At 39.8% G+C, this 22122-nt stretch overlaps 1 protein-coding gene across 1 annotated transcript; it reads right to left on the bottom strand.

Annotated features, from left to right (window-relative positions):
• Nucleotides 1–1016: 1016 nt before the first annotated feature.
• On the bottom strand, nt 1017–20334 carry SLC35D2 (solute carrier family 35 member D2; the record flags this gene model as incomplete). The annotated part of the gene is made up of 12 exons (XM_081316250.1): nt 1017–2609; nt 2694–2776; nt 3915–3993; nt 4512–4579; nt 5719–5811; nt 6756–6858; nt 8411–8479; nt 9817–9888; nt 14431–14498; nt 16613–16699; nt 17241–17274; nt 20192–20334. The coding sequence occupies 12 exons, from the start codon at nt 20332–20334 to the stop codon at nt 2504–2506; spliced, it is 1005 nt and encodes a 334-aa protein (XP_081172376.1). The 3' UTR covers nt 1017–2503.
• Between the last annotated feature and the right edge of the window lie 1788 nt (nt 20335–22122).

Here is a 22122-nt window from a genome sequence, read left to right as displayed (position 1 = left end):
GGATCATAATAAGCCACTTTTTTCAGTGCCACGGTTAACTTCAAACAGTCACTAAATGAATAGTTGTAAGTCAAGAACATCCTGTAGTGCAAACCTCTCTCTCTCTCTCTCTCTCTCTCTCTCTCTCTCTCTCTCTCTCTCTCTCTCTCTCTCTCTCTCTCTCTCTCTCTCTCTGTGTGTGTGTGTGTGTGTGTGTGTGTGTACAGCACACATTTGCATATACACATAGAGGCTGTTCCAAAAGTCAACCCCGCAAATAATTTATTATATAAATTATATTAAATGTTCAACTTGGTTTTTCTTCTAAACACCTCTTACTCATTTGACACATGGCCTTCAAACATTCCTAACAATGGTAACATTTTCTCTGAAAAAATGAAATAAAGTTGATAAACCATATTGTGGTTGTACAAATCTTTATGCCAGATCAAAAATATGTGTGATAGCACTTTACCTTAACAAGGCCTAAAGATGCCAAAGAAGATTGGTGCTCAAGCTGGCTTTTTCCAAAATCAGCAGCTAATACTCTATATTTTAATATTTTACATACACGATAACTTCTATCCTGCTCTTAGCCAGTCTTCACTGGAAATTTCTTGTTTTGTTTCCTTGCCTAGAACAAAGGTGGCCATGAATATCTGCATCCTTATGGTTACACATATAGTATAAGTACTATAAAGGGGGAAAAAAAACACATACTTAAGTCAGTTTATGCTTTCCCAAAATAGTTCTTTTAAGTAGTTCTATTACAAAAATAGGGACTCATTTAAAACAATGGTTGAATTAAAGCCATTTATTTCGTGAGTGGCCATAGATCGAAACAATAAAAAACATACCAATAGGCCAGTGAGCATAATTCATTACAAAATATGTCAACTTGGTATCAATTCTTCATATTAAGTAGCTCTATAACCGTAAGATCCCTTCTCAAGGTTAGACAGGCAAAGACAGAAAGAGCAAACATCATACACAGGTTTTTCGAACAGCCTGCTTTGTAGTTCCTTCATAAATCCTTTGAGCAGTAGTTTTGTGCATGGAAAAATATCCTCTAGAGTACAGGGATGGGGAACTCTGGCCCTTTTATGACCTGTGCACTTCAACTCCCAGAATTTCTGAGCCAGCATAGCTAGCTCAGGAATTCTGCGAGTTGACGAGTTGACGTCAAGTCATAAAGGGGTCATAGCTCCCCACCTCTGGTCTAGTATAAAAAACATCTGTTTCATGATACATTAGGGGTTTTTTTCTTTCTTGCTCCCATGTGAAAGTTGCCAAGGTTGAGAAACATTGTTATAGAGGGAAGAGAATCCAGAAGCTGCTAAAAAGAATTTTCACCATCTCTAACTGTAGTTTAAGTACTTCTAGACTAGAGGATTGAAAGTGACTTCTCTCTGTTCTGTTGGTCATTCATGGCCTTTTGTATTTAATTCAACAGCTGAAATTTGGAAGATCCATCCATGATTATAAAACAAGATACAAAGAAGCAACTTTTGATTTCACAATGATATTCATGGAAGTCAAGAACCAGACACTAAGTGGTAGCCTGTAGTTGCTATTTTAGGTACAGATTATGTACATTCAATGTGTAGATTACCGAATGGGCAATGCATTAGAGGTCTCCAGATGCCACAAGAGGTCCAGACACTGACAAACTGTTGTGAATGTTTATGAAGTCATAGTTGGCTTTTAAACAGAATGGATAGTTTTCTGGCAATTCTCACTTGACTCAGAAAGACTATTCCTGCCTCTCCAAATGATGATTGGTTATATTTCTTGTAGATTATCAAGCCTGGTGGAACTTTGAAAGATAGACAAGCCTCATAATTCAGACTGGCCATGAAGAGTACAGATCTTTTTAAGAATCGGAGGGGTATTCAAAAGACTGGCGAGTCACCAATATTTTGCAGTATACAATCTAGAGTTAGTCAAAATAAAGAGAATGGCTGGGATCCATAAATACAGGCAAGGCAGGCAGTGTTATATTTATATCAACATCTAGCGTATCAATAAGAGGGCTGGATTATTCAAGGTTCATTTAATTTAACCAATCCCACTGATTCTCAGTGAAGATTCATTGACCTCTGCCATCTATTACAAAACTTGCTACAGTTAGTTTAAATTACCAAATACATCAGCAATCTACTGGTTTCTATTTTGCACTTTAGACTTTATTTTGTTACAGGCTAATGCTACTTTTGTACCAGAAAGAATGCTTTTGAATGTCTGCAATTTTTTCCCACACACACCATCTGAAGCCTGGTGCAGACATAGCCTAGACAAAAGTTGCATTTTATATACCCTGAATATTCTTTTTTGGAATTTTAATCATGAACAATTCTTGGAAACTCAAAAGTTTGCAAACTATTTTCTGTACGTTGAAGATTGCTTTAATATGGCAAGTGAATTTTCAGGTGCATTTTTATGTTTTTCAGTTATCATCTTATATCGAAGGAAATATTTTTTGCCTACTTAGCATCCTTAGAGTTTTTCATGTTGTTTGCTTCAGTTAGCTCTTGGAATCTGGAGTTGTTTTTTCTTCATCTATGGGGGGACAATTAGGATTGTCCTGTGCCCGTATTGCCAAGAATGAATATCCCAGGCCTCCTGCCATGCTAGAGGAGGAAAGAAAAGAATAGACACAATAATAAAACCATGAACTTCCTTGAGACTATGACATGCTTTCAAAACTCGCTTACCTGATATTGAGTCCAATGAAGTTCAACATATTAAACATATAATCTCCACCAAACAGCATCCCAATATAAGCAACAGACACATTCTATAAAGAAAAAGCAGTGTGTGTAAATACTACAAATGCCCACTATGATAAGCTATAAAGCATGGTTAGCATGAATGCACCCACAGACTCCTTTCTCTTAAAGAGCTTGACTACTTAATAACAGGTTTTTTTATTGTTCACGTCTGAACCTAGAATGTTTGCTATTGCCATCTACATTTAAACACAAAACATAGCTATGGCTTGTTTATACCATTTTATATAAAATATAAGGTAAGAACTATGAAGAAAGAGTCCTGATCTTACATGACTTCATGGGGAGTAGAAGATGAAAAATATACCATGCTGTTCTGTCCTGAGCCCTCTTCAGTCATTTATCTGAACATCGGAGAACTTGAAAGTAAGTAAGAAAGTAGGTGGAGAACAGGACCATGCTGGCAACCTAACCCCTGGGTATTGAGCCAAGAGGCTCATATTTCTTTGAATGCAAATATATCTCACTGTTTACTCTGCTACTTGGATCCATACTGTCCTCTATCTATTTTCAAACCCTTATGTCTTGAAGTGGGACCCGACCTCTATTTGATACATCACTTGGTAAAAATGACTCTACAAATAACATTGGGCTGAATATAATTGGATAAATTATTCCTGGCCTTTTTAGAAACCTAAGGATTGTCACATTTTTATATGTTCCCACTACTCGTGTAAGAAAATGTTTTACAAAAACTGCCACCAAGATATTCATATACATAGTCATAGGTCAAAACTGTACTCAAGACACAGGACTGTCTTTTGCAGCTAGTTTTAATGGTGCTGGGTTCACACATTACATGTGTACTTCTTAACTATGGATTATAGGTTAAAATTATTAGTAATCTAGTTCAGACCTAGTCCCAAATTATAAACCACGCTATCCAACTTATAATAACTGGATTCATATATTATGCTAAAGTCACAACAAACAATCCATATTGACAGTGTAGTGCATGTGTCAAACTCTCCACATCATGGGACATGTCGTGACGTATCACGACTTTTTCACATTGCCGAAGCTGGGGTGGGCATGGTCTCCGTATGATGCAACCGACCTGCGGGCTGGCAGTTTAACACCCCTGGTGTAGTGTAATGTGTGTATTCAGCTACAGTAACCTAATATCAACTGCTTTTGGTTACTTACTTTTATAGCACCAACTACTGCAGTTGTTAGAGCAGAATTATAATGGCTGCAGAGAACTGTAGAATACATCAGAAGAAACCTAGCATTAAAAACAAAAAAGGACTGCGTAACTTGGTTTCCTGCTTTTTGTCAAATAAACAACTGACATATGCCATAATTCTATATTGACACTCATTACCCTATTTTATGTTGAGTTTCAGTATTTAAAATAGCCTAAGTATAATCTAAAACCTGCTGCATTTGAAGATCTGATATAAAATTAGGCAAACTAAAACTGAGCTTCTACTGACTCCATCATTTTTATACAGCGCCAAGTGTCCTCTGGAAACTATCACCTGATTTGCAAGATTTAAAATGTGCTATCAAGGGATTCCTGTTCTAATTTCACTGATGTGGCCAATGAAAATGTCCCAAAGCAAGCTATACTGAAAAAGAATCAGAGAGCATGTGGAAATTATTTTTGCTCTTTAATAAAAAGTTGTGCAGTAGGATACAAAAGCTTTACTATGAGAACAAAGCATGAATCTTTGGGATCTTTCTCATTTTAGCTTATCTTATGCCAGTCATTACTTGATAATTTGCCCAAGATCCTCTTACCCCAACACACAAGAAAGAAGAAACTGAAAGATAAATAAAACGTTTGTCCACTGCTGGAAATCTGTGGCCTGTACAAATAAAAAAGATAAGATTTTTGATATATTTAGAGAGGGAAAAATTACCAATTATTTATTCAAAAATCCAATTCACAAAAACAATTGAATTTGAGGGGGAAAAATTGCTTGATCTTTAGAAACCACACCAAGTGTTGTTCTGCTGGCTTCCAACAGGACAGCACATCTTCATGTCACAGATTTCCTTTTACTTGTAAATCACTAATTACTGATTTTGGGGGGCTTTTTATGTGTGTGTCTCTCTCTGAATTGCCAAGATGCATGCTTGCAGATTCCCACAGACTTCACAAGTAGCCATTAAGAGCACACAGGATTGGAGGGTTTAGGTCAGGAGTCTTCAAATGTGGCCCTTTTATGACTTGTGGATGTCAACTCCCAGAATTCCTCAGCCAGGCACGCTGGGTGAGGAATTCTGGGAGTTGAAGTCCGCAAGTCATAAAAGGGCCAAGTTTGAAGACCCCTGGTTTAGGTAATGTCCAAAGATATTAGTTTAGCTAAGAAAAAAAATCTTCCCTCCAAGAGCTCTCCTGCGGTTCCTTCCTCCCACTCCCAAACAGTTGGTAGCCATTTAATAGTAGCCATGTAATCGCTGAATGAGCCAGTTGGCTGTAGTGTTAAGGTATCAAGCTAGAAACCAGGAGATTGTGAGTTCTAGTTCTACCTTGCACCAGTCACTTTCTATCAGCCTCAGGGAGGAGCAATGGCATACCACTTTGGAAAAACCTTACCAACAACACTGCAGGGATATGTGTCCAGGCAATCACTGACTATCAGACACAAATGAACAGAAGAAAAAAAATGTTTGAATGAAGGTTCCGAGAGAAAGATAGTTCTTCTCAGTCAACACCAAATATCAGCCAAGATAACTTGAAAGGATGGATGGATAAAGTTTATGGAAGACTAATATTTCCCCTTAATCTCCTGTTCTATTCCTAACTCACCAAAATGAGGCTTCATATCTTATACTAAACCACTACTTATCGTATTATAAAATCAATCACCTCTTAGAAGACAAAATCCTACATTTTTTACTTCAAAAGGATCCCAAACACCTATCATTCCAGAAATATAAATTTAGGACCCAAGCCAATTAAATCCTTATTGTACTTGATTGGTTCCTAAGCTCTATTTACCTGCTGGAAATCTCCAGTGAAAAAACTGATGAGAACTGTAGGAATTATCATAAAGCAGGCATTATAAAAAATTACTCCATATCTTCCCAGCTCCTGTATAAATAAATACATATGTTAAAAAAATCTGATAGATGATTACTTAAGAGTTCCTGAAGGATTCAGCACTGAGATATCTACAGTAACATATATAGAACCCAGTAAATTAAATGAATCCTGAAGATTCTGTTTGAAAGGCATGTAAGCCTGGATAATATAAACTGTTTATCAAATCAGATTCTATGTGGAAAAATGTTAGGGGGAATAATAAGATGATAATGACTGAACTAATTATTCTTAACTAAAACAGAACAAAGAGCCAATAGCATGAATCTTCCCATGCAAAGGTCTAGTCAGGTGGAAGCAATATGTATGGCTAGAAGTATGAAGTACAATTATCAGAGTCTAGAATAGAAATTGGCTTAAACCAGGTTGAAAAACCTTTTCCAAACCAATGATGACACTTGAATCCTTGATTGGCATTCGCATTCTGGAAGTTGGCTCAGGCAGGACAAAACTTAACTTTAATTTGCATTCAAATTCAGTTCAAATTACATTAATTAAATATAATTTCAAGAATCAAATACTTGAGCATATTTACTGATTTTCCCTTTAAAATGTCAATTTGTCAACATTTTAAAGCCCTGAGATCATAGCTTACATATTACTTGCTTACATGAATCAGCCACAGCAATCAGCTACAGAATGATTGTTTAAGTTGACAGAAAGCAGTATTTAAGATATAAAAGTGGATGAAACTTTCACAAAGATATTACAGTAAAATATTTATGACCTTGTGAAAAGACAGTTATAAAAAGTGGTCTACAAATACTTTTTTTTTTTAAAAAAAGAGATATTCCACTAGATCAGGCTTTTTATGAGTATTAAGAAAACTATACAACATATAAACTTTAAGGTGACTTTCAAATCTATTTTTCCACATGTTAAACCCATATGTTTAAAAATGCAAAGAACAACACATAAAATCTCTGCATAATTACCTGAGGGTCAATTTTTTGTTTGGTATAAACACCATTTGCTGCCGTGAAGATATCATTGAGCAAAACAGAAACATAGCCTTCCAAGCTGAAAGCTAAATCTGATCTGGAAAATAAAATATGGAAAGAGAGACTAATTTAAATAGCATAAATTTAAACAATAGCTTTCTTTGCAGTGGACATATTCTGTCTGCTCTCCAAGTTGTATCCATATTACAAACGAGAGATAAATTTGTAAGAAGTCTGGGGTAAAAAAAATCTAGTCTTGTTTAATAAAGTAAACATATTGAGAAAATTCAAAACTTACATAAAGTCGTGGTCATTTTACAGAATATATTATGTATAAGTCGGTTTGCCATTTAAAGCATATTTAGTGTGTGAGAGTTTAATCAGACAACAATTACACCAACAGTAAAATATTTGATGGAGATGTTAAAATTACAGTGGGATAAGACATAGGACAACCTAATAGAGAAGGAATTTCTATAGAATATTACTATATGAGCACAAACATACACATGAACATCAATAAATAAAAATATAGCCTTTGTAATATATAACAATAGCAATAGCATTTAGGCTTATATACTGTCCCATAGTGCTTTATACCATTCTCTGGATGGTTTACAATGTAAGCATTATTTCCATATTGACCCTAAAAATCTGGGTCCTCATTTTACCAATCTTAAAGGATGGAAGGCTGAATCAACCTTGAGCCCCATTGAACTCCAGGCTGTGGACAGTTTGCCTGCAATACAGCATTTAACCACTGTGCCACCAGGGCTATGTTTCATATTCAATTGCTTTGAAAATACACTTTTTCTGTTTGGCAGGAAATTACTAGAAGCTGCAGTTCTCCCAGGCCTCTGCTATTAGTACTACCCAATCTACCAGGACATTTTTATCATGCAATATAAAGCATGATTTATTGTGAGACCTTCAGTATAATTAACTGTGGACTCAGGCCATTGTGATTACAATTAGTGACTCCATCCTCCTCCTTCTGTGATGCATTAGAATAATTTCCCCAGCTGACTTCCAAAATTTGAACTTCTGTGCACAATTCACATCCATTTATTTTGGATCATCTTTGTTTAAGAAATGTCAATGGCATGTTAATTCTTATGTTCTGCAGCACAGTCAAGATCATCTGCAGATGATTTCCAGACCATTGTCATTGCTGATCTAGACCAGGGATCCCCAACCCCCATTCTGTGGACTGGCACCAGTCTGCAGCATGCCAGAAACTGGTCCACACAAACAAGCAAAGCCCCATCCACAGGATACAGGCAATCCATGAAACCACACCCCTCTGGTCCATGGAAAATTTCTCTTCACGGAACTGGTCCCTGGTGCCCGAAACGTTGGGGACCTCTGATCTAGACCACCTTTACCCATTTCATAGTTCTCTGAAAGTGCTATTATTACATCTCCCAGAACTTCCAGCTAATTGACCAAGCTAGCTGGGAACTCTGGGAGTTGAAACACCACCTATTTTTAGGGCACTAGGTAGGGGAAGGCTGCTACAGAAAACTGCAGTGTACAAATATTTTATAGTATCTACTTATTCACCCAAACACTGACCTACAAAGGAATATTATTTTTCACTGATGTTAAGAAACAAATATGGAGTTCTGAAGGAAACTTTAAAATCTTACCCTGTTGCTATTAAAGCCCCCAAAATGATTGCAAACACACTGATTATAATGCTCAAGGGAAAGCGTTTCCTGTGAAAAATAAATGATATCTCTCTAAATGCATATTCAAGAATTAAGACATTGAGATTCTAGAATGAGTGAGCCTTCTTTGTTTCACTTGATCCATAGGAGAATAAAATCACCTGTTTATCCCAAAGGATTTGAAAGAGCCTCTACATGTAGAAGGGCCAAATACAATTCTTGGTATATATACAGAAAGAGTTGGAAAAATTCTTTGTTCCAAAAAAAAGAAAAGAAAAAAGAATTCTCAATAAAGGACTAGACCAGGCATGTCAAACTGCCGGCCTGTGGGCCAGATGCATCATGCTGAAACTGCGCCCACCCCATTGCCGGCAATGGGGAAAAAGTCGTGATATGTCGCGCAACGTCACGAGTTTGACATGCCTGGACTAGACGGTACAGAACTAGAGGGCCCAATCTGATATACAATAGCTTCCTATAAATCCAACAGCTGCCTATAAATCCAGCCTCATTCACTAACTAATTGGTCAGTCAAAACCAGTGTTCACTTTTATACCTTTCTAGAAATTAAGCAGTAATGTGGAACAACTTACTCCACAAATGCTATCAAATTCTAAGAAGGGAAAGACATTGAGTTCAATAGAACTGATTCCCAGGGATTGAATCAAAAACTCAGTTACCCAGAGGCAGCAAGCAATAAATAAATAATACAGCATAGTAATCTCTGTACATTCTTGGGAGGATACACTCTTTTTAATATTTTTGAGAATAGAATATCTACATAGTTACAGGGAAAGTAGTGGAGTCGCTAAAATGCAGCACGAAGAAAAAGACAGAAGAAGACGACAATGAAGACCTTGTATTCAGAAGAAGGAAGAGGAGCAGGGGCAGGATTACTAGATATTCCCTTCAGAAATATAAACAAGCACTGGGGTAGATGGTAGCAAAGACATAACAGAAAGCTCTTTGCTGCCCTCTAGGGGTCATCTAAATTTTGGCAAGCCAGAACTGGTAGGGTGAGGATAGGAAAGAGATAAAGTAGCTAAAGAGAAGGAAACAACTAAGGTAGCCAAACAAAAATCAGGAAAAGGGTGACTTAGATGAAAAGCCAAAAGGAAGAGCCAAGAGAAAGATTGGGCTTGATCAAACTATCACACTACAGGGAGTTAGGAAGAAAGCCATGAAGCAGAAGAGCTGCCTTGAACCAAGGTTACAATTCAAATCTTTGGCTCCAGATTTCTATTATTCATAGACAGGAAATTATGTGCCCAAATAATTTTAAGCAGTTCATATTGTCTCTTCTAATTAGTCAACAAAATACACTGGGTCATTATGTGACCCGATAAACCATTGTGGTATTTCAGAAATGAGAGGCAAATACTTACCCAAGAATAATAATTTCCAGCAGTAATGTAAGAGGAATGGTAAACTTCCTCAGGACTGTAAACATTGGCAAGCTGTATTTAAAGACAGTTCATGTCAGTGGCAAACTCCTTCATGACTGATTATGTATCTTCACTACTTTCATCCTCAGCTTCAACTGACATTAAGAATGCCCCTAAATAAATTTTCAGCTGCAAAGCCAAATGTCAGTCTGACTCCAAAGAATGCTTAGACAGTAGAATAGTTGGAAGTAAGAATAATTTATTTTAAAAAAAAACTTTGGCATCTGCCTCATACAATTTGTTTCCAGTAATTTCCTTTTAATTGAGTTAAAATTAGTTCTCAAGTAGTCAGTGATATGGTATTTTCCATGAATAGCTATCTAAATGCTGAGAATCAAGGCAACTATGGAAAAGATTTTGGTGAGCCAGGTCAGAAACTAATAAATAGTTTTCTCTAACCTGGACTGGAAGCCCCCAAGCTGGGAAGAACTCCTACATGTTCACTAAAGTTGAGCTGTATAACCCTTTCCATATTAATACATAAGAATGTACCAGTATTACTGTATTATATTAATAGATAATTAGAAATTCATAGGGTGTCTAAGTCAAATGCAAATTCTAAATACTTATTCCTAGTTATGAAAAAACCAAAATAATCACACATTACACTAGTGTGCTTCTTTCAGTTTAGTGCGAAATGACTAGTGTGTGCCCAAGACAAAGGCTAGCAACCTTTCCAGATATCTCCACACAGTTGCATGCAATGATGCAGACATCAAACAAATAACTGGCATAAGCTTGTGAGATCAGCAAATATGAGGGTAGCGTTATGTGTCAGAATCCTAAATGCCATGTTACTGAGCTATACCCAAGAGCACTGCTTTAGTTATGCTTCCTAGATGTACTGATGGAGATTTGTGATTCACCTACATATCTGTTAAGCAATTGGATGAGACTGGAGTACCATCTCAAATAAAACTGTTACATGACATGCAATTATCTATTCAGGCAGCAGATTCCCCAAACAATGCATTCTAACTACCCCACCCAATTTTTCACACAATGAATGGCCCACTGTCTAATCAACGTCCATTTTCATCAGTCAAAGATGAAGAACATATCAGTCACCAAAAGGGGAGGAAGAAAATGTCAAAAAATAGAAAATAGAATGGCTAGTTGTAAAGTTTCTTTACAGGTATTTTTTCCTAAGCCTTTATAAACTTTATAAACTGATTTTATACACTGGAACCCCCTTCATGGATTACTGCCTTGTCGTGGCGAAGGGGCTTGCGTAATTCAATGAAGCTATGAGCTATGCCGTGCAGGGCCACCCAAGACGGACAGGTCATAGCTGAGAGTTCTGACAAAACGTGATCCACTGGAGAAGGAAATGGCAACCCACTCCAGTATCTTTGCCATGAAAACCCTATGGACAGTACCAAAAGGCAAAACGATATGACGCTGGAAGATGAGCCCCTCAGGTTGGAAGGCGTCCAATATGCTACTGGGGAAGAGCAGAGGGCTAGTACTAGTAGCGCCAGAAAGAATGAAGCGACTGGGCCAAAGCCGAAAGGACGCTCAGCTGTGGATATGTCTGGTGGTGAAAGGAAAGTCCGATGCTGTAAAGATTTTTTCTCCATAGGAACCTGGAATGTAAGATCCATGAATCAAGGAAAGCTGGACGTGGTCAAACAAGAGATGACAAGACTGAACATTGACATCTTAGGTATCAGCGAACTAAAATGGACAGGAATGGGTGAATTTAATTCAGATGACCATCAGGTATACTACTGCGGGCAAGAATCCCTCAGAAGAAATGGAGTAGCCTTCATAGTCAATAAAAGAGTAGGGAAATCAATACTGGGATACAATCCTCAAAATGACAGAATGATCTCAGTTCGAATCCAAGGCAAACCATTCAATATCACAGTAGTCCAAGTCTATGCCCCAACCACCAGTGCTGAAGAGGATGAAATTGACCGGTTCTATGAAGCCCTACAGCACCTTATAGAAGTAACACCAAAAAATGATGTCCTTATCATCATGGGGGATTGGAATGCTAAAGTAGGAAGCCAAAAGATAACTGGAATAACAGGCAAGTTTGGCCTTGGAGTACAAAATGAAGCAGGGCACAGGCTGATAGAATTTTGTCAAGAGAATACAATGGTCATAGCAAACACTCTTTTCCAATAACCCAAGAGACGGCTCTACACATGGACATCACCAGACGGTCAACACAGAAATCAGATTGACTATATGCTCTGCAGCCAAAGATGGAGAAGCTCTATACAGTCGGTAAAAACAAGACCAGGAGCTGACTGTGGCTCAGACCATGAGCTTCTCCTCGCAAAGTTTAGGCTTAAACTGAAGAAAGTAGGGAAAAGCACTAGGCCACTCAGGTATGAATTAAATCATATCCCTGTTGAATATACAGTAGAGGTGACAAATAGATTTAAGGAATTAGATCTGATAGACAGAGTGCCTGAAGAACTATGGACAGAGGTTCGCGACATTGTACAACAGGTAGCAACCAAAACCATCCCAAAGAAAAAGAAATGCAAGAAAGCAAAATGGCTGTCTGAGGAAGCCTTGCAAATAGCTGAGGAAAGGAGGGAAGCGAAAGGCAAGGGAGAAAAACATAGATATGCCCAATTGAATGCAGAATTCCAGAGAATAGCTAGAAGAGATAAGAATGCCTTCTTAAATGAACAGTGCAAAGAAATAGAAGAAAACAATAGAATAGGGAGGACCAGAGATCTTTTCAAGAAAATTGGAGAGATGAAGGGAACGTTTAATGCAAAAATGGGCATGATAAAGGACCAAAATGGCAGGGACCTAACAGAGGCAGAAGAGATTAAGAAGAGGTGGCAAAATTACACAGAAGAACTATACAAGAATGAGCTTAACGTCCCAGATAATCACAATGAGGTGGTCACTGACCTCGAGCCAGACATCCTAGAATGTGAGGTGAAGTGGGCCTTAGAAAAGCTGAGCAACAACAAAGCTAGTGGAGGTGACAGTATTCCAGCTGAGCTATTCAAAATCTTAAAAGACAGTGCAGTAAAAGTGCTACACTCAATTTGCCAGCAAATTTGGAAAACTCAACAGTGGCCACAGGATTGGAAAAGATCAGTTTACATTCCAATTCCAAAGAAAGGCAGTGCCAAAGAATGTTCAAACTATCGCACCATTGCACTCATTTCTCATGCTAGTAAAGTCATGCTTAAAATCCTACAAGCTAGACTTCAGCAGTATGTGGATCGAGAACTACCAGAAGTACAGGCAGGATTTCGAAGAGGCAGAGGAACTAGAGATCAAATTGCCAACATACGCTGGATCATGGAGAAAGCTAGGGAGTTCCAGAAAAACATCTACTTCTGCTTCATTGACTATGCTAAAGCCTTTGATTGTGTGGATCATAACAAACTGTGGCAAGTTCTTAAAGAGATGGGTGTACCAGACCATCTTATTTGTCTCTTGAGAAACCTATATGCGGGTCAAGAAGCAACAGTGAGAACTGGACACGGAACCACTGATTGGTTCAAAATTGGGAAAGGAGTCCGGCAAGGCTGTATACTGTCGCCCTGCCTATTTAACTTATATGCAGAGCACATCATGAGAAAGGCAGGGCTAGATGAATCAAAAGTTGGAATTAAGATTGCCGGAAGAAATATCAACAACCTAAGATATGCAGATGATACCACTCTAATGGCAGAAAGTGAAGAAGAACTAAAGAGCCTCTTGTTGCGGGTGAAGAAGGAGAGTGCAAAACTTGGGTTGAAACTTAACATTAAGAAAACCAAGATCATGGCATCTGGCCCTCTCAATTCTTGGCAAATAGATGGGGAAGAAATGGAGGTAGTGACAGATTTTGTTTTCCTGGGCTCCAAGATCACTGCAGATGGGGACTGTAGCCAAGAAATTAAAAGACGCTTGCTCCTGGGGAGGAAAGCCATGGCAAATCTAGACAGCACACTAAAAAGCAGAGACATCACCCTGTCAACAAAAGTGCGTATAGTCAAGGCTATGGTCTTCCCAGTTGCAATGTATGGCAGTGAAAGTTGGACCATAAGAAAGGCTGAGCGCCAAAGAATTGAGGCCTTTGAACTATGGTGCTGGAGAAGACTCCTGCGAGTCCCTTGGACTGCAAGGAGATCAAACCGGTCAGTCCTAGAGGAGATCAACCCTGACTGCTCTTTAGAAGGCCAGATCCTGAAGCTAAAACTCAAATACTTTGGTCACCTAATGAGAAGGAAGGACTCACTGGAGAAGAGCCTAATGCTGGGAAAGATCGAGGGCAATAGAAGAAGGGGACGACAGAGAATGAGGTGGCTGGATGGAGTCACTGAAGCAGTAGGTGTGAGCTTAAATGGACTCCAGAAGATGGTAGAAGACAGGAAGGCCTGGAGGAATGTTGTCCATAGGGTCGCGATGGGTCGGACACGACTTCGCAGCTAACAACAACAATACACTGGAATGCTTTGGCAAGATGAGGATGCTTTTGTGCAAAAATATAGTCCATTTTTAACAGTCTTGAAAAAAAGACTGAAATTTACAAAGGATTAAATACAAAGAAATTATCAGTTTAAGTTTACTACCTGGACATTACTATACCTTAGCTTCCCTATGCTTGATAATCCACTTATATGATTTCCAATAAAAATCAGAGGAAGTGGAAACAACTGTAATAAAATAAATGCACCATTCAGATTATGCCATTTCACTCCACTTTGGAAGAAATCTGTTCAAATCAATTCATAAACCATATAATTCATAACACCAATAAAAGGTAAAGGTAAAGGTTCCCCCGCACATGCGTGCTAGTCGTTTCCGACTCTAGGGGCCGGTGCTCATCTCTGTTTCAAAGCCGAAGAGCCAGCGCTTGTCCGAGGACGTCTCCGTGGTCATGTGGCCGGCATGAGTAGACGCCAAAGGCGCACGGAACGCTGTTACCTTCCCACCGTAGTGGTCCTTATTTTTCTACTTGCATTTTTACGTGCTTTCGAACTGCTAGGTGGGCAGAAGCTGGGACGAGTAACAGGCGCTCACTCTGCTGCGCGGCACTCGGGATTCGACCCGCCAAACTGCCGACCTTCCGATCGACAAGTTCAGCGTCCTAACCCACTGAGCCACCGCGTCCCTATAACACCAATAGAAACAGACAAATTAGCAGGCCTTATAAAGGTACATCACTTGTTAGTATTTGATTGTTTGCATGACTTTACTCCTGCTTATATCTATACAATTATATTTAACCTACAATGAATGAATATACATAATGTTTTTTCTCTAAGCATTTACTACCATATGTGCAGATGAAGATTATCAGTTAGAAGTACATCTCTTTGTATTCACTTGGGATTAATAAATATAAAACCTGTTTAGATTTCTGGTGACTATATGGCTATAGCCATGATGGTTACTTGGCAACAGTATGGAAATCATTTTCTACTTCCTTCATCCAGTTTATTTTTCCCAATTCCCAGTTTTGTCAATAGCCTGGTGATCTCCTGGTGATCCTCATTCCAGCACTAACCAGCCCTGTATTGTTATTTGAGATAAACCAAGTTTAGCTAAGTGCTGCCATCTACTGAGAACAATGGAGTTTTCTAACAACTGCATGGTCATAAACATCTTGGTTGTGTAAGATTGATCTAGAATCAAAACCCCAAGAGCTGGAATATTAGATTAGCAAAGGGTTTTTTTCAACCAATTTATCTGGAGACCCTACTTTAACCCAAGCCCCACAATCTGCAATATTTTATGGGTTTGATCTTTATTCAGAAACAATGATCATTGTGCAATTCACATAGATGCATAAGCGTTAGCAACTGATTTGTATGTTGCTGGGTTTATTTTAAAAAGGATATGATGGAAAACAATAATAATCATCATGCATGGAAAGAATCTAGCAATTCTACCATGCAAATTCCCTGTAAAGGTAAAATGAGTGGCAATGACTCCTCAATGAAGAGAATTTGCAAGTGTCTAAAAGCAAATATTGGATCAACCAAGGAGTAGGAAGATTGAGCGATTCACACTTGCCCTTTTAAGCTTTCAAGGACAAAACTTTACAACAAATGCTGTCTCCTTTGAAGCTTCAGTCGGTTAAATAATTACATGAACTTTCAACAAACGAAGAGATAACTTATCTTGCAGTAGGAATGCATGTCCTGTGGTCTCTCCCACCTGGCAGACAAGTTTGGGATGGCTGCCTAGGCTGAGAATGTGTGGGCAGTCCTTTCTCTTGGCAAAAGCTGGCTCCCTTGCTGTCCAGCTGGCATCTCTTTTGTAGGGAAGAGCCTTGTTCTGAGCCAGGAAAGGGAGCTGCTTCAAGGCCAGGCCCCTTTGAAGGGTCAGGGGAGTTTGGCAGACATGAACAAAGAAGGCCCACAGCTGTTTCTTCCACCCTTTGCTTTGTCTCAGCTGATGTTCAACTCTCCTCTCACTCCAAAAGGGCCCCCATTCCATCATCAGACTTTGAATTCTTACATTCTGCCTGCAAATACTTAATCCTTGGTGATGAGGGTGACTTCCAAACATGCTAGAGTTTTCCCTTCACCATAAAATGTGTGCAATGTTTATGATGCATGTTTAAAAGGGGTGGGCTTTAACCCATTGATTGGTGCCTGTCCCTTATTTTTTTTCCCCATTGGGATATTTTAAGGGGCACAAAGGGTGCCACAAACTTCTGCTAATTGGATCTGGGTCACTTATATGTGCCAACAGAATTTAGGAATATTTTTTTTCGACTTGGCAATATTAAAACCCATGCAAGGAGTTAAGTCATTCTTACCTTTTTAGGGATGCTTTTGTCAAGATCAGGAAAATGAATGACTTTATTTAATTTTGACACATATAAGATGAGAATAGTGGTTACCATCTAAAAGGGAGAGAAAACAATCACATACAGCAGCAAAATATAATTTCCATATGTAGCTGAGGTGGACTATAGATACTGCTGTTTTGAAGACCTGTTGCTTTGTTTTTAATAACCCCTCAGGTTTGCAAACTACGCCAATGGACACAGAACTCCAGTTTGATCTGCATGGATATTTTCATACATTTTTGTGCTCTCCTCCAGAAAATTAGAGCATGCTTAAAAATGTTAATCCTAAAGTAGCATTGTTTACAAAAATAAAGAAAAATCCCCTCTGCCAAGAAAAATCTTGGCCCTGCTCACTTTGTATCATGATGCCTACCTGTGTCTCTGAGATTCCAAAACACTAATATAGTTTCAGTCACCAGAACAGGACCCATCCCTGCTACAATCTTACTTTATAAAAACTCTTGAGATGGGCTTTAGTGAAGAGAATTCTCTCAGGAGGAAGAAAATCATCTGCATTTCATCTTTCAACCACTGGAAACCCTATATTTGTAAATTAGAATATTTACCATTTAATCTCTTTTATCGATGAACATACCTGTCCTACTCCAAGAAACATTGGAGATGGGAATCTAGAAATAAAATAAAAGTGACATTTATGCATGCACATATTTGTGTGTGTGTTTGTGTGTCTATGTGATTCTATTGTATACTTCAGTTTAGAAAGAAAGGTCCTATATATGCAAACATGCACGAATCAGAAGCTATCAAAATTTAAATTGTTAAAACTCTGCAACTTGTTTAAACAAAGAAATGTTGGCTGTCCAATGCAATACAGTCGTGTATGGATTATTTGTATGCAACTGCAATCTACAGTGTGAAATTTGGAAGAAAATCAAGCCTATATTTCCAATTACACAAAATAATAGAGCAGGGGTATCCAACCTTGGCAACTTTAAGACTTGTGGACTGGGGAATTCTGAAAGCTGAAGTCCCCAGGTCTTAAAGTTGCCAGAGTTGGACACCTCTGTAATAGAGTAACAAAATAATAAAGAGTGTATTTTAAAAAGCTGTGGATATCAAGGGTAAAAGGTAAAGGTAAATGTTCCCCCGCACATGCGTGTTAGTCGTTTCCGACTCTAGGGGCCGGTGCTCATCTCCGTTTCAAAGCCAAAGAGCCAGCGCTTGTCCAAGGACGTCTCTGTGGTCATGTGGCCGGCATGACTAGATGCCAAAGGCGCACGGAACGCTGTTACCTTCCCACCATAGTGGTCCCTATTTTTCTACTTGCATTTTTACGTGCTTTCGAACTGCTAGGTTGGCAAAAGCTGGGACGAGTAACAGGCGCTCACTCTGTTACGCGGCACTCGGGATTCGACCCGCCAAACTGCCGACCTTCTGATCGACAAGCTCAGCGTCCTAACCCACTGAGCCACCGCATCCCAACATCAAGGGTATAAAAGACCGTATAATAAAAACAACCAGGAAAATGTCAGGAATAAGAAACCTGCAAGTGAAACGTCAGGCTGTAAAGTGGCAGGTGTTCCCTAACAAATCATGATAGAAATCCAATAACATGAATGTTTGCTGCTTATCAATTCTAGGAGTCTTCTTCTGCAAAGAAGCTACTCTTCTCTGTTCTATGCATGTGCCATTTGAAAGACTTATTTCCTTATGCCAATCTGTTTCATTAAAAGCCTGCAGGCTCCATCTGCTGGGGCTAGAATTAATATCACATTGCTTATCCAACAATACTGGCTTCATGAGCCCTCCCACGGCACAATATACAATCTTGTATAGGATCCTGACTTGTCTGGAAATATGGCCTGGCTTGTAAGGGACTTGATCTTTGTCCTTATGGAGTCCTGCTATTCACTCATCTCTGCTGCCAAACCTGAGGTCCTTATTCACCTGCGCTAGTTATTATCAGTTTTTTGCTGAATCCTTGCTGCAGGTGCAAGGTTTAGACTCAATGTGGATGGTAAATTTTGGGGAGAGGTCAATGTATTTGAAATGTATTCATAAAAAAGCCATGTTCACACATCATACTGGTAAGTCATAAATCATGAGTCACAACTCAACAATTACAGCAGATTCATAAGTGGTGGTAAGCCACCAAAATAGAAGATCTCGACACAAGATCTGGATACCAGATTAACTGCTAGATGGCCACAAAAAGTTAGAAGTATTTCTGGAGCTGGCAGCCCATGCACATACATAGCTTGGTGTGATGCACCCATATCAGCCTGCAAAATTATGGCTCCAAAGATTTCTCTCTGCTAGCCAAAATGCTTCTTTTGCTTAGAGAAAAGCTGCTTTGTTTGTACATCGAGATATTTTTATTCGTCCACTGTCATTCAACTGCTATAGCCTCAATGTACAAATTCTCATCTTTATGATTATAATTAATTTTCAAATATACAGCACAAATTATTTTCCTCCTCCTGGGTGATCACAGGACTCTGGGCCTGCATCTAAGATCTCATCTATCCCAGAGGAATTAAAGCAGGGCTTTTTTTCTCATAGAACGCCCAGAACGGAGTTCCGGCACCTTTTTTGGATGGAACCTTGTAGGGTAGGCAAGGCTGGTTCTATGACCTGTGTGAGTTTTGGCACCTTTTCTTTTTTTCTTTTCTTTTCTTTTCTTCTTTTCTTCTTTTCTTTTCTTTTCTTTTCTTTTCTTTTTTTCTTTTCTTTTCTTTCTTTGTTTTTTTTTTACAAAAAAAGCACTGAATTAAAGTAATGGGAATTTCCTGGGAAAGATCTTGCTTCTGGGTTACAACAATAATATTGTAGACTGGTAATAAAATGGCTTAATGTTTAATTTATTGATCTAATAAAATAACTGTAAAAATGAATGAAAACATTTGTTTGAATCACAAAGCCATTACTGTTGGTAAAGGCTACAGGTTACCAATTCCAGACAGCCACTAGATGGCAAGAAAGAATCCATTTAGTGTAAACCTATCTACAGTATTCACTGCCACCAGCTAAATATTATAGCTCAGATCTGGGCAGTCAAGCCTTGGTCTAAACAACTGTAATTGAAGAATGCATTCCCAATGTCCAATTCTCCTATCTATCTGTTTCAACTGTATTATAAATTGAGCAAGAACTTTGGAATCAGGACTTCGGAACCAGAATCTGTGAGACTACAAGCTCGTATTTCCCGGGCTGCCCATCAAAACCACCTTTTTAAAATGCACCGGTAAGTTTAGGAAGAACTGGAGACAATCCTATTGAGCTAAAGAAGCACATTTCTCTTTGGGGCCCGGGCATAAAAGTCCTGCAGAGAACGAGGAAGCAGAAGGATTAGCCCAAGACGCTTCAATAAGATAAGAAGCTGGAACCTGGCTGAAGGCAGGCAAAGAATTCCAATCGCGTTGCCAGAGGTCACAGCGTGGGAAACCCCTGCCCCCCCCCCCTCCGCAGAGAGGGGGACGAAGAGAAAATAAGGCGTAGCTTTGACCAGTTGACAGTGGGCTGATTTGAAGGCCGGCCGACCGCTGCCCAGCAGGTTCGCGCAGCACCTTCCTCCTCTCATCTCACCTGTAAACTGTCAGCACTGTCTTATTTACCAGAACGATCAAGAAAGAGCAGGTCCCATAGAAAAGGGCGGAGAGCATCTTGGGCAGCGGAGAAGGGCCAGGGAGAGATGCAACCGGCTCCTGGTCCGGCTTCTTGGCTTTCATCGTTTCGCACCTGTGCAACAGGTCTCCACCTGCCGGTCACACGAAATGACATCCCCGCCAGCCAGGCAAAGGGCGACTTTAGCCCTTTCTCGCTAAAGGAAACGAGGCTGAACAGGAAGAAGCTTGCACCCGGCTTGGCTGTCTCCACCCACCAGGCCAGGGGTCGGCAACCTCGGCTCTTTTATGACTCGTGGACTTCAACTCCCAGAATTCCTGAGCCAGCTTAGCTGGCTCAGGAATTCTGGGAGTTGAAGTCCACGAGTCATAAAAGAGCCGAGGTTGCCGACCCCTGCACCAGGCTGTAACATCCCCCTTTCTTCCGTTAAAATGCTTCGGAGCCGGGCAGCCGCGAGCAAGCTTCGTCTAATTGGCCGACTTTTGGAGATCAGAGGATCGCTTTTGGGGCGCTTTGTGCTGCTCTGGCTTTCCTGCCGTATTTCGAGCATGACAAGATGGAGCGTTAAGTCGCCACCATAGCCTGCCCGGGACCAACCTTCTCCAGCCCGGCGCCCTCCAGCTCTGCTGCTGCTGAGAAAGCTGGAAGTTGTGGTCTCATCACACGTGGAAGACAGAAAGTTGGGAAAGGTTGAGCTTAGCCAAAATCACTACATTTTCTCTTTCAGAAGCAGCGTTTCTCTTCGTTCGATCAAAGACACTTGTTATCTGGCAGGATTCTTCCTTGTGTGCTCTGTCTCCCGTCCTAAAAACGTGGTGACCCTTCTTCTGTTAAGTGTGATGGTGATCTATCAACTGGGGGGAAGCAAATTGCTAAGTTTGCTAAGAGCCTTGGTGGAGCAGTGGGCTAATGCCTCCTTAAGTAACACCAGCTGCCTTTAATTAGTGCAGGTTCGCATCCCACCAGGCTCAAGGTTGACTCACCCTTCCATGATCCTTCCGAGGTAGGTAAAATGAGGACCCAGATTGTTGGGGGCAATTAAGCTGACTTTGTAATAATGCCGCTTGGGGTGTGTGTGTGAAAGCCCTAATAAGCAGGCATATACATAGAATGAAGGCTACTGCTAAGCTTGTAAGCCGCCCTGAGTCTTCGGAGAAGGGCGGGATATAAATGGAATTTAAATAAATAAATAATAAATAAATAAAATAAGTTGGTTGTTAGCAGCCATCTCTTAGATCAGAGGTCCCCAACTGTTTGGGCAACAAGGACCGGTTCGTGGAGAGAGGTTTTCCTGCGGACCGGAGGGGGCGTGGTTTCATGTACTGCCTGCATCCTACGGATGGGGCTTTGGTGCCGGTCCATGGACTAGGGCAGGGGTAGGCAACCTCGGCTCTTTTATGACTCATGGACTGAGTCAGCTGACTCAGGAATTCTGGGAGCTGAAGTCCATGAGTCATAAAAGAGCCGAGGTTCCCTACCCCTGGACTAGGGATTGGGGACCCCTGTTTTAGGTCATGGGAAAAACTTTTTTTTCTACTATGTACCACATTCCAGTAATTTTCTTTTTTTAAAAAAGGCATATAAAAGAATTTTTTGCCAGATGTTAGTTTCTAGCCAAGTGACTAGAAGTGCAGCTACCCAGAAGTAGTGTTTAAAGATGTTCATTTCCTATCTTTTAATATATAAAGCAAAAAGGTTTTCTTTCCCACCGCAAGTATGAAATTAGCACAACAAAACAGGGAAGGTCATCTTATTACCAGCTACTGCTACTAGGAAAGGTCATGACTGCACCTCCATCATCTCAGCATTTTAAAAATGTCAGAAATGTGTTTTCCACATTAGATTATCCCACTGGTTCCAGTTTAAATGTTTCTCCTTCTTCACCTCAGCTG

The sequence above is a fragment of the Vipera berus genome (genome assembly GCF_964194415.1).
Source record: "Vipera berus genome assembly, chromosome: 2".
Classification (NCBI taxonomy): Eukaryota; Metazoa; Chordata; class Lepidosauria; order Squamata; family Viperidae; genus Vipera; species Vipera berus.
Note: the sequence above shows the minus strand (reverse complement) of the source record. Positions and strands in the feature narration are given on the sequence as shown.